Consider the following 15509-nt stretch of genomic DNA (forward strand, 5'->3'; position numbering starts at 1 on the left):
TTTGTTTTCTCATACAGAACTGCATGAGAGTCCCAGAGCTGCTGCTGGTGTGTTCAATTATAACATCAATTTTGTCACCCTCCCTCAAGAACTCTCCTCTGTCTCTAACTAAAGTATTCCAGAAATGTTGCTGCCTCTGCTGTTCAACACATGATTTTACTCAGCTTTGTGTGATTAGGTTATGGCTCTCAGCTTTTTTACGGATGGGTGGCTTTGAACACCGCTTTACTTCTAGGTAGCAGGCCAAAGTGTGACTTGTCAAATAAATCCACATAAATCCCAAAAAGCTACCAATGCCAATCAGAACTCTGAAATGTAGTCCCAGATACAGTGTCTTGCAAAGGTTTTCAGAACCCTTACAAATTCTCTGTTCAATATTTCATTTTAAAACACTTATACTCTATAGGTTTTATTTTGGGAAATGTTTGGAAGAAAAATAAAAACTGACATACTGTATATTGTTTGCATGAGTATTCTACCACCACACATTAACATTTGGTAGAGCAAGCTTTGCACACAGTGTCAAAGTGATTTTGACCCATTTGTTCTGGCAGATTTCCTCTAGGTTTTTCAGGTTTGTGGAATGATGCTTGTGGGCTGCAGTTATCAAATATTGCCACAGATTCTTAATGGGATTGAGATCAGGACTTTGACTTGGCCACTTTTGGACAATCACCTTTTTGTTCTTGGGCCACTCAAAAGTGTTTTGGCCTTTTACTTGGAATCTTTGTAATGCTGAAGAGTGAATTTTTTTTTTTGCAAAATGTATTATTTCCCAGTTTTTTGCTCCATTCCTTCCAATAGAAAAGTAATTGTGTTCTTGTCAGGGAAAGTTATTTCATTGTTGTGAACTGGGAACCTTTATAGAGCATGGGGGTGAATACCTATGACAATTTAATTTTTTAAATATTTTTTTACCAATATTTGCTAACCTGAAACCAATGTCACCTTGCAGTAATTCCCTTGTAAATGGCAGTGTTTTAAAATAATAAACCGAATGAAAATTAAATGCACCATTTTTAACTTAGTAAGATTAGAGAATTGGTGTGGGATTTAATACCTTTGCAAATCACTGTATATTGAATAGATATGGCATCAATGTTGATGCTACGTATCTCAGAAAGGGTGATAATGCTACATGATCTCTCACTGATCTCACAATTTATTATTTCCTTATCATTGGAGTGCTGCTGCAGGTTCTGTGCATGTTTTGACTAATATTGATGTAAATCGCAGGTCGCTTTGAGCTGGGCGCCAAGCATTTCAATGTGTGCTCAATGCTATCCTTCACCAATTTATTTCACAAGGATGATAACCACGTCCGACAGACAAAAGAAAAGGAATCTGTATTGCAAGGAAACAACAGGGTTTCTCAGCAGCTGGATACAGTGTTGCCTACTCTTCATTCTGTCCCTCTGGCTCGGTTAAATAAAACTGTAGTGTGTCTTTTTTTTTTTTAAGGTACACTACTCTAGGAACTGGTAACCCTTTAACCACAATCATAAGGATATCAAGTAACCAAATTGACAACACAAGTTGTGGTCACGTGGTTGAAAATAAATAAAATGCATACCTTTTCACATGTCTTTTGAATTACCTACAATGAACTACTGTCATCGTCATTTCAAGATTTAAAAAGTTAAACATACTCTAGCTAGCTTGAACTGGTTAACTATGCTTCCCTTGTGCTTTTTGTAGATTATTAGATTTTATCAGCTTAGGATAGGCTACCTCACATCCTCACCACATAGTGGATCGAGTTAAACTAAAAGTCGTAATCTACCCTTGACTAGAATAATTTTGAACAATCCCATTAGGGAAAGTAATTTTTTGGAATCATCCAAGTTGGGTCATTTCAACACACCTCAAAGAAATATGGGGTTGTTCCAATCTCTTCCCAGATGATTTTTCACCTTGCCCCTTTCCCTGCCCTACTTTCCTGAAATTTTCAGAATTATTAAAAGAATAGAAAAATAACTATTCCTTGACAATAGGCTTCAGTCAATCTTTCTTTGCTTTCATATTTGCTACATTTTGGATTTATGTGTGGTTCAGTTCTTTACCACATTTGTAAAATCACAATCGATACATTGTATGTGCTGACAAAGTGGTGTGAAAGCAAGGATATTTTGGGGAGTATTTTCACCGGAGGTGACAAGCAGGTGGGAGTGTAACAGGATGGGAGGAGGCTAGGACTGACCCTGGTCTCTGGTGGGGCGCTTGTGCGGTGTAGTGTTATCACACCATGACTCTGCCCTGTATGTGCTATTTCTCCCCCAAAATGCTTTACTTTCAGGAGAATTCACTATTCATGTTGTACATTAGCCAGCTAGGTAGCTTTGTGTTGGTACTATTGGACGGATAGCTAATAGTGGTTTCATAGTACTGATTTGTTGGCCTTAGTTAGCAAACTTGCTAGCTAGGATTCTGTTTCATTTTGTAATTTTCCCATGATTATTGACCACTAAATCACAAATTATTATAACACTACAAATAATATGATAGCTAGCTAAGCCTTAGGTAATTGGTGGTGCTAGCATAAATAGATTAAGTTCATTGTTGTCATCTATGGTGCCAAGAAAATGACCAACCTATTGTGTAACCATGATTCCTCCATTAAAAAAAATATTAAAGCAGCTTTGCGATGAAGGCTAAAATAGTTTGGTTGTACTGTGTTCTTTTTCCCTACCAAAAGGAATTTTCCTGTAGCTCAATATACCATAGATGTTGGTAGCTAGCTTTGTATTGGTAGCCGGCAGTGCCACCATTGGAGTCATGCAGCGCTAGCTACAGTGGGGAGATCAAATATTTGATACACTGCCAATTTTGCAGGTTTTCCTACTTACAAAGCATGTAGAGGTCTGTATTTTGATCATAGGTACTCTTCAACTGTGAGAGACGGAATCTAAAACAAAAATCCAGAAAATCACATTGTATGATTTTTTTATAATTAATTGTCATTATATTGCAGACTTAAGTATTCCGGCTCTCACAGACCTGTTAATTTTTCTTTAAGAAGCCCTCCTGTTCTCCACTCATTACCTGTATTAACTGCACCTGTTTGAACTTGTAACCTGTATAAAAGACACCTGTCCACACACTCAATCAAACAGACTCCAACTTCTTCACAATGGCCAAGACCAAAGAGCTGTGTAAGGACATCAGGGATAAAATTGGAGACCTGCACAAGGATGGGATGGGCTACAGGACAATAGGCAAGCAGCTTGGTGAGAAGGCAAAAACTGTTGGCGCAGTTATTAGAAAATGGAAGAAGTTCAAGATGACGGTCAATCTCCCTCGGTCTGGGGCTCCATGCAAGATCTCACATCGTGGTGCATCAATGATCATAAGGAAGGTGAGGGATCAGCCCAGAACTACATGGCAGGACCTGGTCAATGACCTGAAGAGGGCTGGGACCACAGTCTCAAAGAAAACCATTAGTAACACACTACGCCTTCATGGATTAAAATCCTGCAGCGCACGCAGGTTCCCCCTGCATAAGTCAGTGCATGTCCAGGCCTGTCTGATGTTTGCCAATGACCATCTGGATGATCCAGAGGAGGAATGGGAGAAGGTCATGTGGTCTGATGAGACAAGAATTTAGCTTTTTGGTCTATACTCCACTTGCCGTGTTTGGAGGAAGAAGAAGGATGAGTACAACCCCAAGAACACCATCCCAACCGTGAAGCATGGAGGTAGAAACATCATTCTTTGGGGATGCTTTTCTGCAAAGGGGACAGGACGACTGCACCGTATTGACGGGAGGATGGATGGGACCATGTATTGTGAGATCTTGGCCAACAACCTCCTTCCCTCAGTAAGAGCACTGAAGATGGGTTGTGGCTGGGTCTTCCAGCATGACAACGACCCGAAACACACAGCCAGGGCAACTAAGGAGTGGCTCCGTAAGAAACATCTCAAGGTCCTGAAGTGGCCTAGCCAGTCTCCAGATCGGAACCCAATAGAAAATCTTTGGAGGGAGCTGAAAATCCGTATTGCCCAGCGACAGCCCTGAAACCTGAAGGAGTGGGCCAAAATCCCTGCTGCAGTATGTGCAAACCTGGTCAAGAACTACAGGAAACGTATGATATCTGTAATTGCAAACAAAGGTTTCTGTACCAAATATTAAGTTCTGCTTTTCTGATGTATCAAATACTTATGTCATGCTAATAAAATGCTAATTAATTACTTAAAAATCATATAATGTGATTTTCTGGATTTTTGTTTTAGATTCCGTCACTCACAGCTGAAGAGTACCTATGATAAAAATTACAGACTTCTACATGCTTTGTAAGTGGGAACACCTGCAAAATTGTCCTCCCCACTGTACATAGCTACACAATATAGCATGCTACTTTTCTAGCACGTTAATTTGCCACACTCAAATCAGTATTTGTTTGTACGTCGGCTGAAATTTTTTGAAATAATTTTTTTTTTGATATAGCTTATTCTGACTAGTTTTTTTGTGGAAACTGTTATCTATTGAAGCACAGATTTTATGGACACTTCCACAAATCAAATGTATTTTAGAAAGTTATTTTCAGATCATCTTTTGTCATGAAGTGCTTACACAGATAGCCAGCCTAAAACTCTAAATCCATGTGGAGCTCTCTTGAGGTTCCATCTGGCCCTAGGTAAGACTGGCATGCTCCCCTGCTTTCATGTGTTTGTCCTGATTTGCATGGGGCTATCTGTCACACACACAGGCACACATCCCTCTCTCCACAGGGGAATTTTAGCAAGGAGAAACCATGGAATGGATTTTTCTTCAACAATTTAATATTTTATGTCTAATGTCATTGCATTTTCTTTGTTCCTTTATTCAATGTTATGCTTACAACTTTCTTGACTCTTGTTGCAATATTGAGATTATCCTGCAAGCAACCATATAATTTAGACCCACATCTCGTGTATCCTATCGTGTGCACATGACTCACATTTATTTATTTAAGGGGATGTCTGTCTGATAGGCTGTCCAGTTCTTATCTAGGGAAAAGAACTGTCCCATTTCCTGGCCTCTGTTCTTTTCCTCCTGCAGCTAGGAAGGAATGGAGGCTGGAATTACTTCCCCCTCAATAAAGGTAGATTGATTAGGAACTCCCTATCTCCCTGACAGGGTGTGCGAGTGTGGTCGTCCTCATCACTTCTTATCTCTTCAGGCACCCAACATGGGAAATGGGTAGTGTTGATGACACTGTCGCTGTGGGGCAGATAGCGACAGGAAGTTAGCAACAGTTGCTCTGGGACAGTGACTCTCTTTCCAGTATGTTCCTGTTTTAGTGAGGTGACAAATGTGCTCAGGTGATGAAATATCTGACAGACCACATTGATAAGTGGGAAAGGGTTCACTTGTCTATTATGTATTGTGGGACTGACTCTGATGCTTATCAGCAAATTCTGGAAACCTACCTACTGATATTTTTAGCCCCGGAAATCTAAACCAACCCAGTATGTAAGAGTGGGTTTCCCGGGTGTAGACCACATGCATTATGGTTGCAGATGAAATGGTTAGATGACATTCATGTATCTTCCTTCAATCCCACACCTATTCTTTCCATACATTGTTAGCTAACAGGCTACAGTTAGCTATAGTTTTTAATGACTGATTAAAGAAAAGTGATCCATGGATTTGTATTCCTTGGCCTATATCTTACTTTCAGGGTGAGGAACCATCGAACATCTAGAAAAAAGTGAATTGTTACATACCCCGATCAGCCATAACATTATGACAACCTGCCTAATATTGTGTAGGTTCCTCTCTGAAGGTGTGCTGTGGTATCTGGCACCAAGATGTTAGCAATAGATCCTTGAAATCTTGTAAGATGTGAGGTGGGGCCTCCATGAATTGAACTTGTTTGTTCAGCACATCCCACAGATGCTCAATTGGATTGTGATCAGGGGAATTTGGAGTCAACACCTTGAACTTGTTGTGTTCCTCAAACCATTCCTGAACCATTTTTGCTTTGTGGCAGGGCACATTATCCTGCTGAAAGAGGTCAATGTCATCAGGGAAAACCATTGCCATGAAAGGGTGCACATGGTCAGCAACAATGCTTAGGTTTGACCCTTGTCAAAGTTGCTCAGATCTTTATGCGTGCCCATTTTTCCTGTTTCTAACACATCAACTTTGAGGAGAGAATGTTCCCTTTCTGCCTAATATATCCCACCCACTGACAGGTGCCATGATAACGAGATTATCAGTGTTATTCACTTCACCTGTCACTGGTCATAATGTTATGGCGGATCAGTGTACATTTTGGGGACTATAAATGATTGATTCTTGAAGAACAGAACCCATTGCTTAAGCTTAGTTTACATGTTGTACTTAAGCAGTTCTTCATTTGGCATGATGTTCAAAGAGCTCTGCCATGGCGTCTATTTATAGTAACTCATATACTGCACTTGCAACAACAACAACACAACAAATACACACTACGCTCATTAGTGTTAAAATGTGAAAGCAATAACCATGTTACCCTGTACAGTTTTGAAAATATTGTTAAAATATTATTAAAATATATTTTATTTGTAAAATATACTATGCAAGAACAGTGGGGGAAAAATTTATAGAATTTCTATCATGCTCGGGATGAACTTTGACTGAGCTTTCAAGGGTCTTATTCTGGTTGCATGATGATTAATGTTTGACTTCCTTTTGACAGATTAAAAATAATCTGGCTCTGATTCATTATAATCTTAGTTACACTGTGCTGTTATTTAGAGTGCAGGTGCCAGGACGAACGTCGACACTTTATGTATTTAACACTAATTTTGTGACAAATCTCTGAAAATAGTTACAAATGGAATGGAAACATTTGTATTTGTGAAATGAAAACGTCCTTGAAAAATGCAATTGCACACTAATTGCATCCAATTAGTGACTGATTTTAATGCAAATCTGTTAAAATACAAATAAAGTTGTGTTACCAACAAACTGAGTGGTTGCGGATGAAAAGCTGAAGGTACTGAAGTGCACATGAAAGTAACTTTTTCACTTTGATCTCAACAAAATTTCACCATTCGTCAACAGCGTATAACAAAGGATTTACTCTTTAACAAGATTTTAAGCTGTGTCTATGATACTGGAAAGTGGAGGCAGTAGGATGAAGTGACCAGGGGCTCTGTTGGGTTTCAAATACCAGGTCTGTCCTTCCAGGGTCCATTCCTGGAAGCTAAAAAGGACATGTGCTCCAAAGGTTGGTGCTTGTTCTGGGATATTGCTATGCAGTCAGTTCCCTGACCTACAATGGATTTTTTGCCTCTGCTTACTTTTCTCTGGTACCACTAGGTAACAACTGAGGTTGAAGGTAAATACCCAAATTTTACATCCATCTTTGAGGGTTTTGATCTTCTCAAATACAAGTAACTGGTAAAATGACAAACAGGACATGATCAAAACCTGCACCATGTTTACAGTCCTATTAAAGGGGCACCACACTGCTACCCACCTCCCCATGGAGAACGCATGACATGTCATTCTCCTGCTCATTCCTACCTACAGACAGAAACTTCAAACTACCAAGTCTGTCAAACATACAGGGAGGAAATGGACCAACTAGGCCATTGAGAAACTACAGGACTCCACAACACAAGAGATTGTGGAGCTAAAGGACTGCACAACACAAGAGATTGTGGAGCTAAAGGACTGCACAACACAAGAGATTGTGGAGCTAAAGGACTGCACGAAACAGATTGACACATTTTGAAGGACCACTGTGCCAACATACACCATACACCAAGGTCACATCTTAAGTCAGTGTATGTGAGAAAATCTGTATGCCATCAATGCATTTGTATCTCAAAGCAACCACAAGCTGTGGTTCATCGTTGAACATGAATTCCGCTCATTAGGAACCATTAGAGTGGGGTCACCTGGAATGGATTCAGTGTTAAAAATAGGATAGAAAAGGGAAAGTTAAGTGGCCTTTGGTGGTCGAGTCCATGGTCTAAGCGGCTTCCTCTAGTTCACATGTCATGTTGCAGCATAGGTTTAATCTGGCCAATAAAGCATAAAACAAAGCATTCTAAAATAAATATATTTTATTCCATGTTTGTATTTTAATTGATCAAAACAAACAGACTGTAGACACAGAGACATCTAAAAGATGATAAATGATGTCAAGTACTTATTGTGTAGGCAATCGGTTTTTAGGCCAGTTGGACGTACAATCGAATTCGTTGCAACAATGTTGGAAAAGGGATAATGCTTATATAATTTATTTATATATTTGTTTAGTGTACAATAAAAGCTGGTCAGGTCTTTGTATGACAAGTCACTGATCATGTAATGTGTTGTGGAGTGCATGTTGGTCACAGAAAATATATAATCGTAGGGCCTTCATAAAATTACCTGGCGCTGAGACTCAAGACAGTATGTACAGTTAAGCCCAAAAGTATTCATACCCATGCCAAATTTTGAGCCATAGTGAATTTTTATTTGACCCATCGGTTTCTTCTGGTTGGAAATGACATAAGCAAGTGACAAAACACTGTAAGACATTGTGCTGGAGACACAAATGAATAACCTAACTATTACTGTTTTTAGCCATGACTTGCAGTTGACTATTAACTGACTAGAGAACTACTGCTGTTCAGCTGTTCTCAATTTATAGTTAATTAGAATGATCTCTCATGGTGGAAATTACAAGACCATTGTAAATGGTATAGAAGCTTGCATTTTCTCAAAAATCTCCAACAATTTCAAGGGTTATGAATAATGTTGGACATCGCTTTTTTTGTAAAAATGTCAACTGCATGTCATGGCTAAAAACAGAAATATTTACATTATTCATTTGTGTCTTCAGCACAATATCTTACCGCGTTTTTCACTTGTTTGTGTCTTTTCCAGCCAGAAGAAACCTATTGGTCAAATACAAATTAACTATGGCTCAAAATTTGGCATGGGTATGAATACTTTTGGGCTTAACTGTATTTCATCTGTATGAGGCCCTTACTGTGCTAAAGAATGGATAGTATTGTTATGACATGTATGTGATGTAAGTTAGTGTATCCGTTTTGTTGACTATGAGCAGATCAGGGGGCCATCCTGATGACATACTGTATATCAAATGCCATCAGGACTGCACCTGATGGGACGATTCATATATCAAATAATGCTTATGTTTTTATTGGCATGCAGTCTGTGGGCATTTTTTGGTAATCATATAGTTAAACTTAACCCCTACTTTAAATGATGGTCTCATTTCAAATCTTTGACAATGGCAAAAACATTCCAGGTCAGGTCATCTTCAACAGACAACTCTTTCATGCCAGAATCGTGATTCAAAACCAAAGGTCGAAAGCAAAACCATTGCAGTGGTTTTATTGCAATTTTTGGATGCAAACTAGTCTCTGGCAAAATGGACTCATTAAAATAACCTCTGTGACCTCATTTTCCGAGCTACTATTTTATTCAAGCGGATAAAGTAGTGGCTGGTGAGCGCATGACATCTCACAATGTTGGCTGGAAATGGTGTAGACGGAATGTTATAAAACCATGTGTGTGATGTGTTTGAAACTTTTTCACAATGTTCCATAAGTCAGTCCTCCCAGTTAAGACGCCACCAGCCGCCGTCTGTAGTAGACAGTGTCAGACAGTAGATACCATCAGTCAAAAGTCTGTAGTTGAAACCAGACCCTAACTAATGCTGCCTGCTACCTACTTAGTAGAGTGTTATAAACATGTTCCATACTACTGGCAATGCTCCTGCGCACAACAGAGACCATCTCTCTTGAAAGACACAAAACAGACATCTTTTATACCCTTGACCAGTGGTAGCCCCGCCTACCTGAGAATCCCTTTTTGTTTTCCTTCTGTCTTCTTTTTGTCTTCTTCTTACACGCTACGTGTCCCTTTCCACAGAATGTCCCAAGAGCTCAGGGTGAAAGAGGAAGGCTGGTTGTCGTGCCGACGCAGGTGCAACTCTCTACAGTCTCAGCTGTTGACGTGGCAACGGAGGGAAGAGGAGGTGACCCGGAAGTACTCCGGAGCTGAGAAAGATGTAGCCTTTCTCCAGACGGAACTGGAGCACGCCCGGCAGGAGAGCAGTATCTTGAGCAGAGACAGGTGTGTGTGTGTCCGTTTCTATTCCTGCATGTTCTGCCTCCGGTACTGTGTGTGTGTACAGTTGCACTTGATTCCCCCCTGACTTCCCTTAATGACCTTGTTGACGTGATGGGCCTCATCACCCCGTGTCTATGTTTAGTCTGTCACCTGTTTACCTGTCTATTCCCACATGCACGCATGTGTGTGTGTCTGAACACATGTGCACCTGTGTTTGTTCTGTATTCCCGTTTTCCCTTGTCTTGTTAACGTCTGGGCTCACCTGAGTCCTCCCTACTTGTCTGTCATTACACTGTCTACCCTATGTTGGTGAGCATGTGTGTGTGTGTGTTGTGTGAGTGATCTCGCCTTCACGCCTAGTGGCCCCCCAGGCCTCATACAAGTCTATTCCCACCTGTCATTAGTCACCTGTTTGTGACTCCCATAATCCAGTCTCTTTCATGCCCAGCAGGTCTACCCACATCACGTGTGTATCCGTGGATGGTTGTCAGTTGAGGCCGTCTTTCCCCTCGGGTCAATGTGAACATTGTACGTTCATGTTGCTTTATAAATCATGATGTGTTTTTTTAGGTCGCCTTCTTCGACAAGGACGGCTCTTTTCCGAAATGAAAAACCCCTACCGTGGACCGGGCTGTTCCCTCTCAGCGGATCGCGCTATATCACACACACTCAGGCCAGCGTGCGTTCGCTGAGGTGTTACTATTATGTATGCTTATTCTTTGTGTTTCGAAGGAACATGGTGTTCCACTAAAGCTGAACACCTGAAACGCGATGTCCTGAGTTGCATGCGCATAATAAACAACATGGACATGAGTCCAGGTTGTTACGTAAGGGACGAACCCGCCTTGACTGAGGAATACTGTCCAGAACCAACCCGACGACTCCATTCTGGAGATTTACTTTCAGCGGTGCGTTGCTCAAGGACACAAGGACATATTTTTCACCTTGTCATTTCGGGGATTTAAACTAGTGAGTTTTCAGTTAGCGCATCATAATTTCATTAGTTGTCTGCCACTCCAGACGAATTCATAGTCATTACCATAAAGTCTTAAGTCAATATACAACTGCACAGAATGTAGAGATTAAATCCCCAGCTTCTGCAGTTTGACCTCAGATGAAGTAAGCTCTAGGTTATGGAAAGTGTGTGTGTGTGTGTGTGTGTGTGTGTGCATACTAGCTCAGAGAGGAAAGGGAAGATTACTGACTGTACTCACTCAGTGTCCCTACCGCACACACGCGCACACACGCGCACACACGCGCACACACACGCACACACACGCACACACACGCACACACACGCACACACAGCTCCACAGGATCGTGCAAGACAGCGTGCAACGGCCGAACAGTGGCAGACACACGCAGCAAGACAAACACCCTGGCACAGGCGGAACACGAACCCACGAGCCCTCAGACACGCATTCCAAAAGGTTGTTTTTCCGTTCATAAAAGGATTGGTTTGGCTTCCACCCCTGACCACCGCTGACCTGCGAGAGGACATTTTGTGCCCTTGTTCCCGGCACACACGACTCTTCCACCTTTCTGGTGTAATGACCCCATGCCCACTCCTACCTTGCCTGTGTGCGTGTGTAGAGTCATTTAGGAATAATTAGAACAAAATGCCCTCTTTCACCCCTCAAAGCGGTGAACACAATGTGGCTGTTGATGTTTTTCCTCTTCTGGGTTAGCACAGGGGAAGGGAGAGAGTCGGGGCAGAGGGGTGGGAGAGAGAGAGGACTGGGGGAGGGCTAGAGATGGGGGGGCAGCTGTTTGCATGTACGCACCATAAACTAAACACACACATGCACATCATTATTTGACTCTTTTTCTGAGAACCCACAAATAATCCCATTTGATTACCAATTTCCTCAAACCCCTAACTCTGAACCTTAACCCGAACTGAGTCTAAGCACAAAATGGCCTTCTCATCATGGGGACCGGAAAAGGTTCCCCTTAAGGTCCTAATTTCCTTTTGTTACTGACTTTGTGGGGATTTTTTGGGGTATAGTTTTGCATTGACACACATCAACATAATATATCATTCTACAGACCCCCTAATTGTGTGTAGAGATAGAGGTTTGCTGTGGGCTTTTTGGCTAATAAATTAATTACCAATGCATATGGCTCACACAAGCAGCCAAAGAAACTCAGGAACAAACTTTGACTTTGCTGATTTAAAAAACGAATACTGGAAAAATGAGTTCTAACATGAAATTAAATAGAATATCCCTTTAAGAAAGTTCCAAAGTGTGGTTTGGGTTCATTTGTCTCTATATTGTAATGTCCTGTCTGGTGGCATTAAATATGAGTTGAGGAAACATTTGGTAGGGAGCTTTTTTATTTTATATCTTTTTGTCTCTGGACAGTAGCTAGTTTGTCTCTAAGGGCTCAATTCAATAGAACCCACATTTCAGTATTTATGCAGTAGATATTTTTTCAATGGTCATATTACCTCACAGACGGGTTAGTAGTTGTAAAGCCTTAAACAACTAACAAGGCCTGTCTAAAAACATAACCTACAGGCATACAACGTCCAGGGCCAGGTCTTAGGGGGGTATAACTCAAGATACCTTTTCAGTCTCCTCTGAGTTGGGCAGATCGGCTTTCGGTCTTTTAACACCTAATGTTTGGAATTTTGTGTGAAAAAGGCATTGTAACTAGAGGAATTTGTGCCTCCAGGTCATTTCAGATGTCTGTTAGCACCCTGAATCACACCACTGGACTTCTGAAGCTAAGTACCTCAATGGGAGACCAGATGCTGCTGGAAGTTGGGTTAATAGGAGGCACAATTCCTTCTGGTTTAATTATCAAGCCCGAATGTCCCAGGGCACTGGAGGGGACATTGCCCTTTGCATGGTGCCACCTTTTATTTGGGTGGTTTAATGTGTGTCCTATATAATAATAACAATGATGTACTATTTAGGTTATATTCATTTGGTGTGCTTAAGATCCCAGGATTAATCTTAGAATCTTAGCTGAAGGCTTCAAAGTCAACATTTCTAACTATGCCTTTAAGTCAAATGTATGGCTCTGGTGTTATCTGAGAGTGTAAGGAAATTCAAAGGATAGGCGTTTCAGTAGACCTGCACCTGTGACTTCTGTTGGAGTAAGAGGAGAAGGTCTATCAGAACAGTCTGTTTCCATGCAGACATACTGCTAACTCACTCACCACATAGAATGGAAACTGTTACATTATCTCTCCGCTCATATAAATCTTGGGGTTATTATTCCATTTCTTCATTGTCCCATGAATTCATAAGTCTGACTTTCACAGGGAGGTTGTCCCAGTTTGAAAGATAGACACGTCAGGGTTTGTAATGTGACTAGAGGTTCTCTGACATTTTTAAGAGCGTTGTATTTCTTGCTGTCCACGATGCATGTCCCGTCTTTCATATGTAATAGTTATTATGTCACTGGAGATTGTTAGACTGGGGCTCTAGGTACAGCTAGTCCAGTCTTGATGATTGTCCTCTAATATAATTTGCTACTCTTATAGCTGAAGATGTGGGGAGTTTATGAATAGGCACTTGTCCAGATAATGTTAGCATTAATTAATGTTAGTATGCGTCAAACTAGAGCAAAGTTTTGGTGAGGCATGACGCAGCATGAACCCAGACACGCACACACATGGTACGTCTGTCTAATAAATCTGGCTGGGGTGAGCGAGAGAGGCCTGCCAGATTTACCCATCATGCCTCTCTAATCCTCTCCCGGTCCTGCTACTGAGGGGTGAGTTTGCACGCTCTGTCTCACCAGGGGGTTGTACATGCACGCACACACACACGCATACAGATTCACACACGCTCTGATATCCCAGGGGGTCTATTTGGCTCAGTCCCTGGATCCGATTAGGCTATTCCTGTTATCTTTCCAGGTTTCTTTTCCATGTTCCAATTGCCGGTATTAGAGTAGGGAATGGGGTGTTTAGCAACGCCCACCCTTCCAACCGAAACAACAAACAAACACGAACGAACATTTCCGGATCCTCTCTGGAGTGTGGAGCAGGACGCGGATGGGATTATTCCCGGCAGGGGAACATTTGGGAGCATATTAGTCAGAGCGGGCTTCGTGTCCAAAATCCCTATCGGATCCGTACAGCGATAGGTGTCACGCGGTACGTGCTGAGAGAGCGGGAGGCCACGGCAGTAGCGTCATGTCCAGGAACCACACATTTACCAGTGATTTACCAGGGGAGGGGGGCTGTAGGCTCTTTAAATAGAACGACACAATGTAGCGTGAACATTTCTGCACATCGTGACCCCATTCTGCTCCGGCAGCAGTGAGCCAAGCAACGGCGGCACGATGATGAGCTCAGTTGATAATCGGCGGAGTGTGAGTCAATACGGTGTCTTTCAGGGCCCGGAGCTCCATGTTACCCCTGATTAGCATTAGCCGCGGAATTATAACATTAACAAGAGACAGCCAAGCTGCTTTCACCGACTGAAATATCGTTACACTAGCTAGGCACTTGCTGGGATCCGTTATCGGGGGAGGGGGGCACGTTTTCTGAGAGTACTCAAAAGCGAAATATGGGGGAAATTGCTTCAAATATGAATTGATGACATTTCAACCCGCGGTTTGAACACTTAGATGACATACAGAAGTGTTTCCATGGCAATGTTGTCACAGTTGTCAGGAGCCCTGTGTGTCTGTGGGCCACCCGTCACCATTCATCCATAAACACAGTGAGACATTGTTTTCATCCCTGCTTATCTAGGGGGGAGCCACTTGTCCTCAGATGGTCAGCAGATCACAATTAGAGAGAAACAAAAGTTGAAACCCTCTTACATTTCCATCGTTTGGCCAGAGATCTTATCCAGCAACATAATGGGAGCAATTTGGGTGAAGTGCCTTGCTCAAGGGCACAACGGCAGGCACTTTCACCTCTTTGGGTCGCAGAGTATTGAATATGGAGGTGGAGAGAGAGAGAAGGGGGTGGAAGTAACCCCTCCGTTCTCATTTCACTGGCATGTGTTTTCCAACTGCTCCTGGTCTGTGTTTCTGTGATTACTCAAGTTTGCTGTGCGTGTGTGCGTGCTTGTCAGTCAGTGTGATCACTCAAGGCCAGTCGAGTGAAGGTGGGCTCTCCTGGAAATGCTGACTCCGAGGATGGAAATGATGCTCCGTTCCCATTCAATCGTGAACATTCCCAAAGGGCTGCTCCGCATACCAGTGCCATTAGTATACACTCACACCCTTCAGCTCGTTTCACATCAGTCAAAGTGGTGTGTGTTTCTGTGTGTATGTTCATAGGTGCATGCATGCAGATCAGAGGAGATCGGGGGGTTGCAGCTCTACGTGGCAGAATGTGAACGAGCGCGCCCGATTCGAGGGAGTGTGTTGCTCCTTTCCCCCTCGCTAAGATAAATAGCGCTTCAAGTCGCATCGCCCAGACCAGCTCCTGAAAGGACATGTTGTTTTTCCCTGACTGAGGACAAACATATGT

At 42.1% G+C, this 15509-nt stretch overlaps 1 protein-coding gene across 1 annotated transcript in view; it reads left to right on the plus strand.

The window, feature by feature from the left end:
• lekr1 (leucine, glutamate and lysine rich 1) overlaps positions 1-15509 on the plus strand; it is a 114500-nt gene that overhangs the window by 77794 nt on the left and 21197 nt on the right. Inside the window, exon 8 of the mRNA XM_013131369.4 lies at positions 9863-10066. Within this exon, the coding sequence (XP_012986823.3) occupies positions 9863-10066 (204 nt within the window). The remainder of the gene's footprint in view (positions 1-9862; positions 10067-15509) is intronic.

The sequence above is a fragment of the Esox lucius genome, chromosome 1 (genome assembly GCF_011004845.1).
Source record: "Esox lucius isolate fEsoLuc1 chromosome 1, fEsoLuc1.pri, whole genome shotgun sequence".
Taxonomy (NCBI): domain Eukaryota; kingdom Metazoa; phylum Chordata; class Actinopteri; order Esociformes; family Esocidae; genus Esox; species Esox lucius.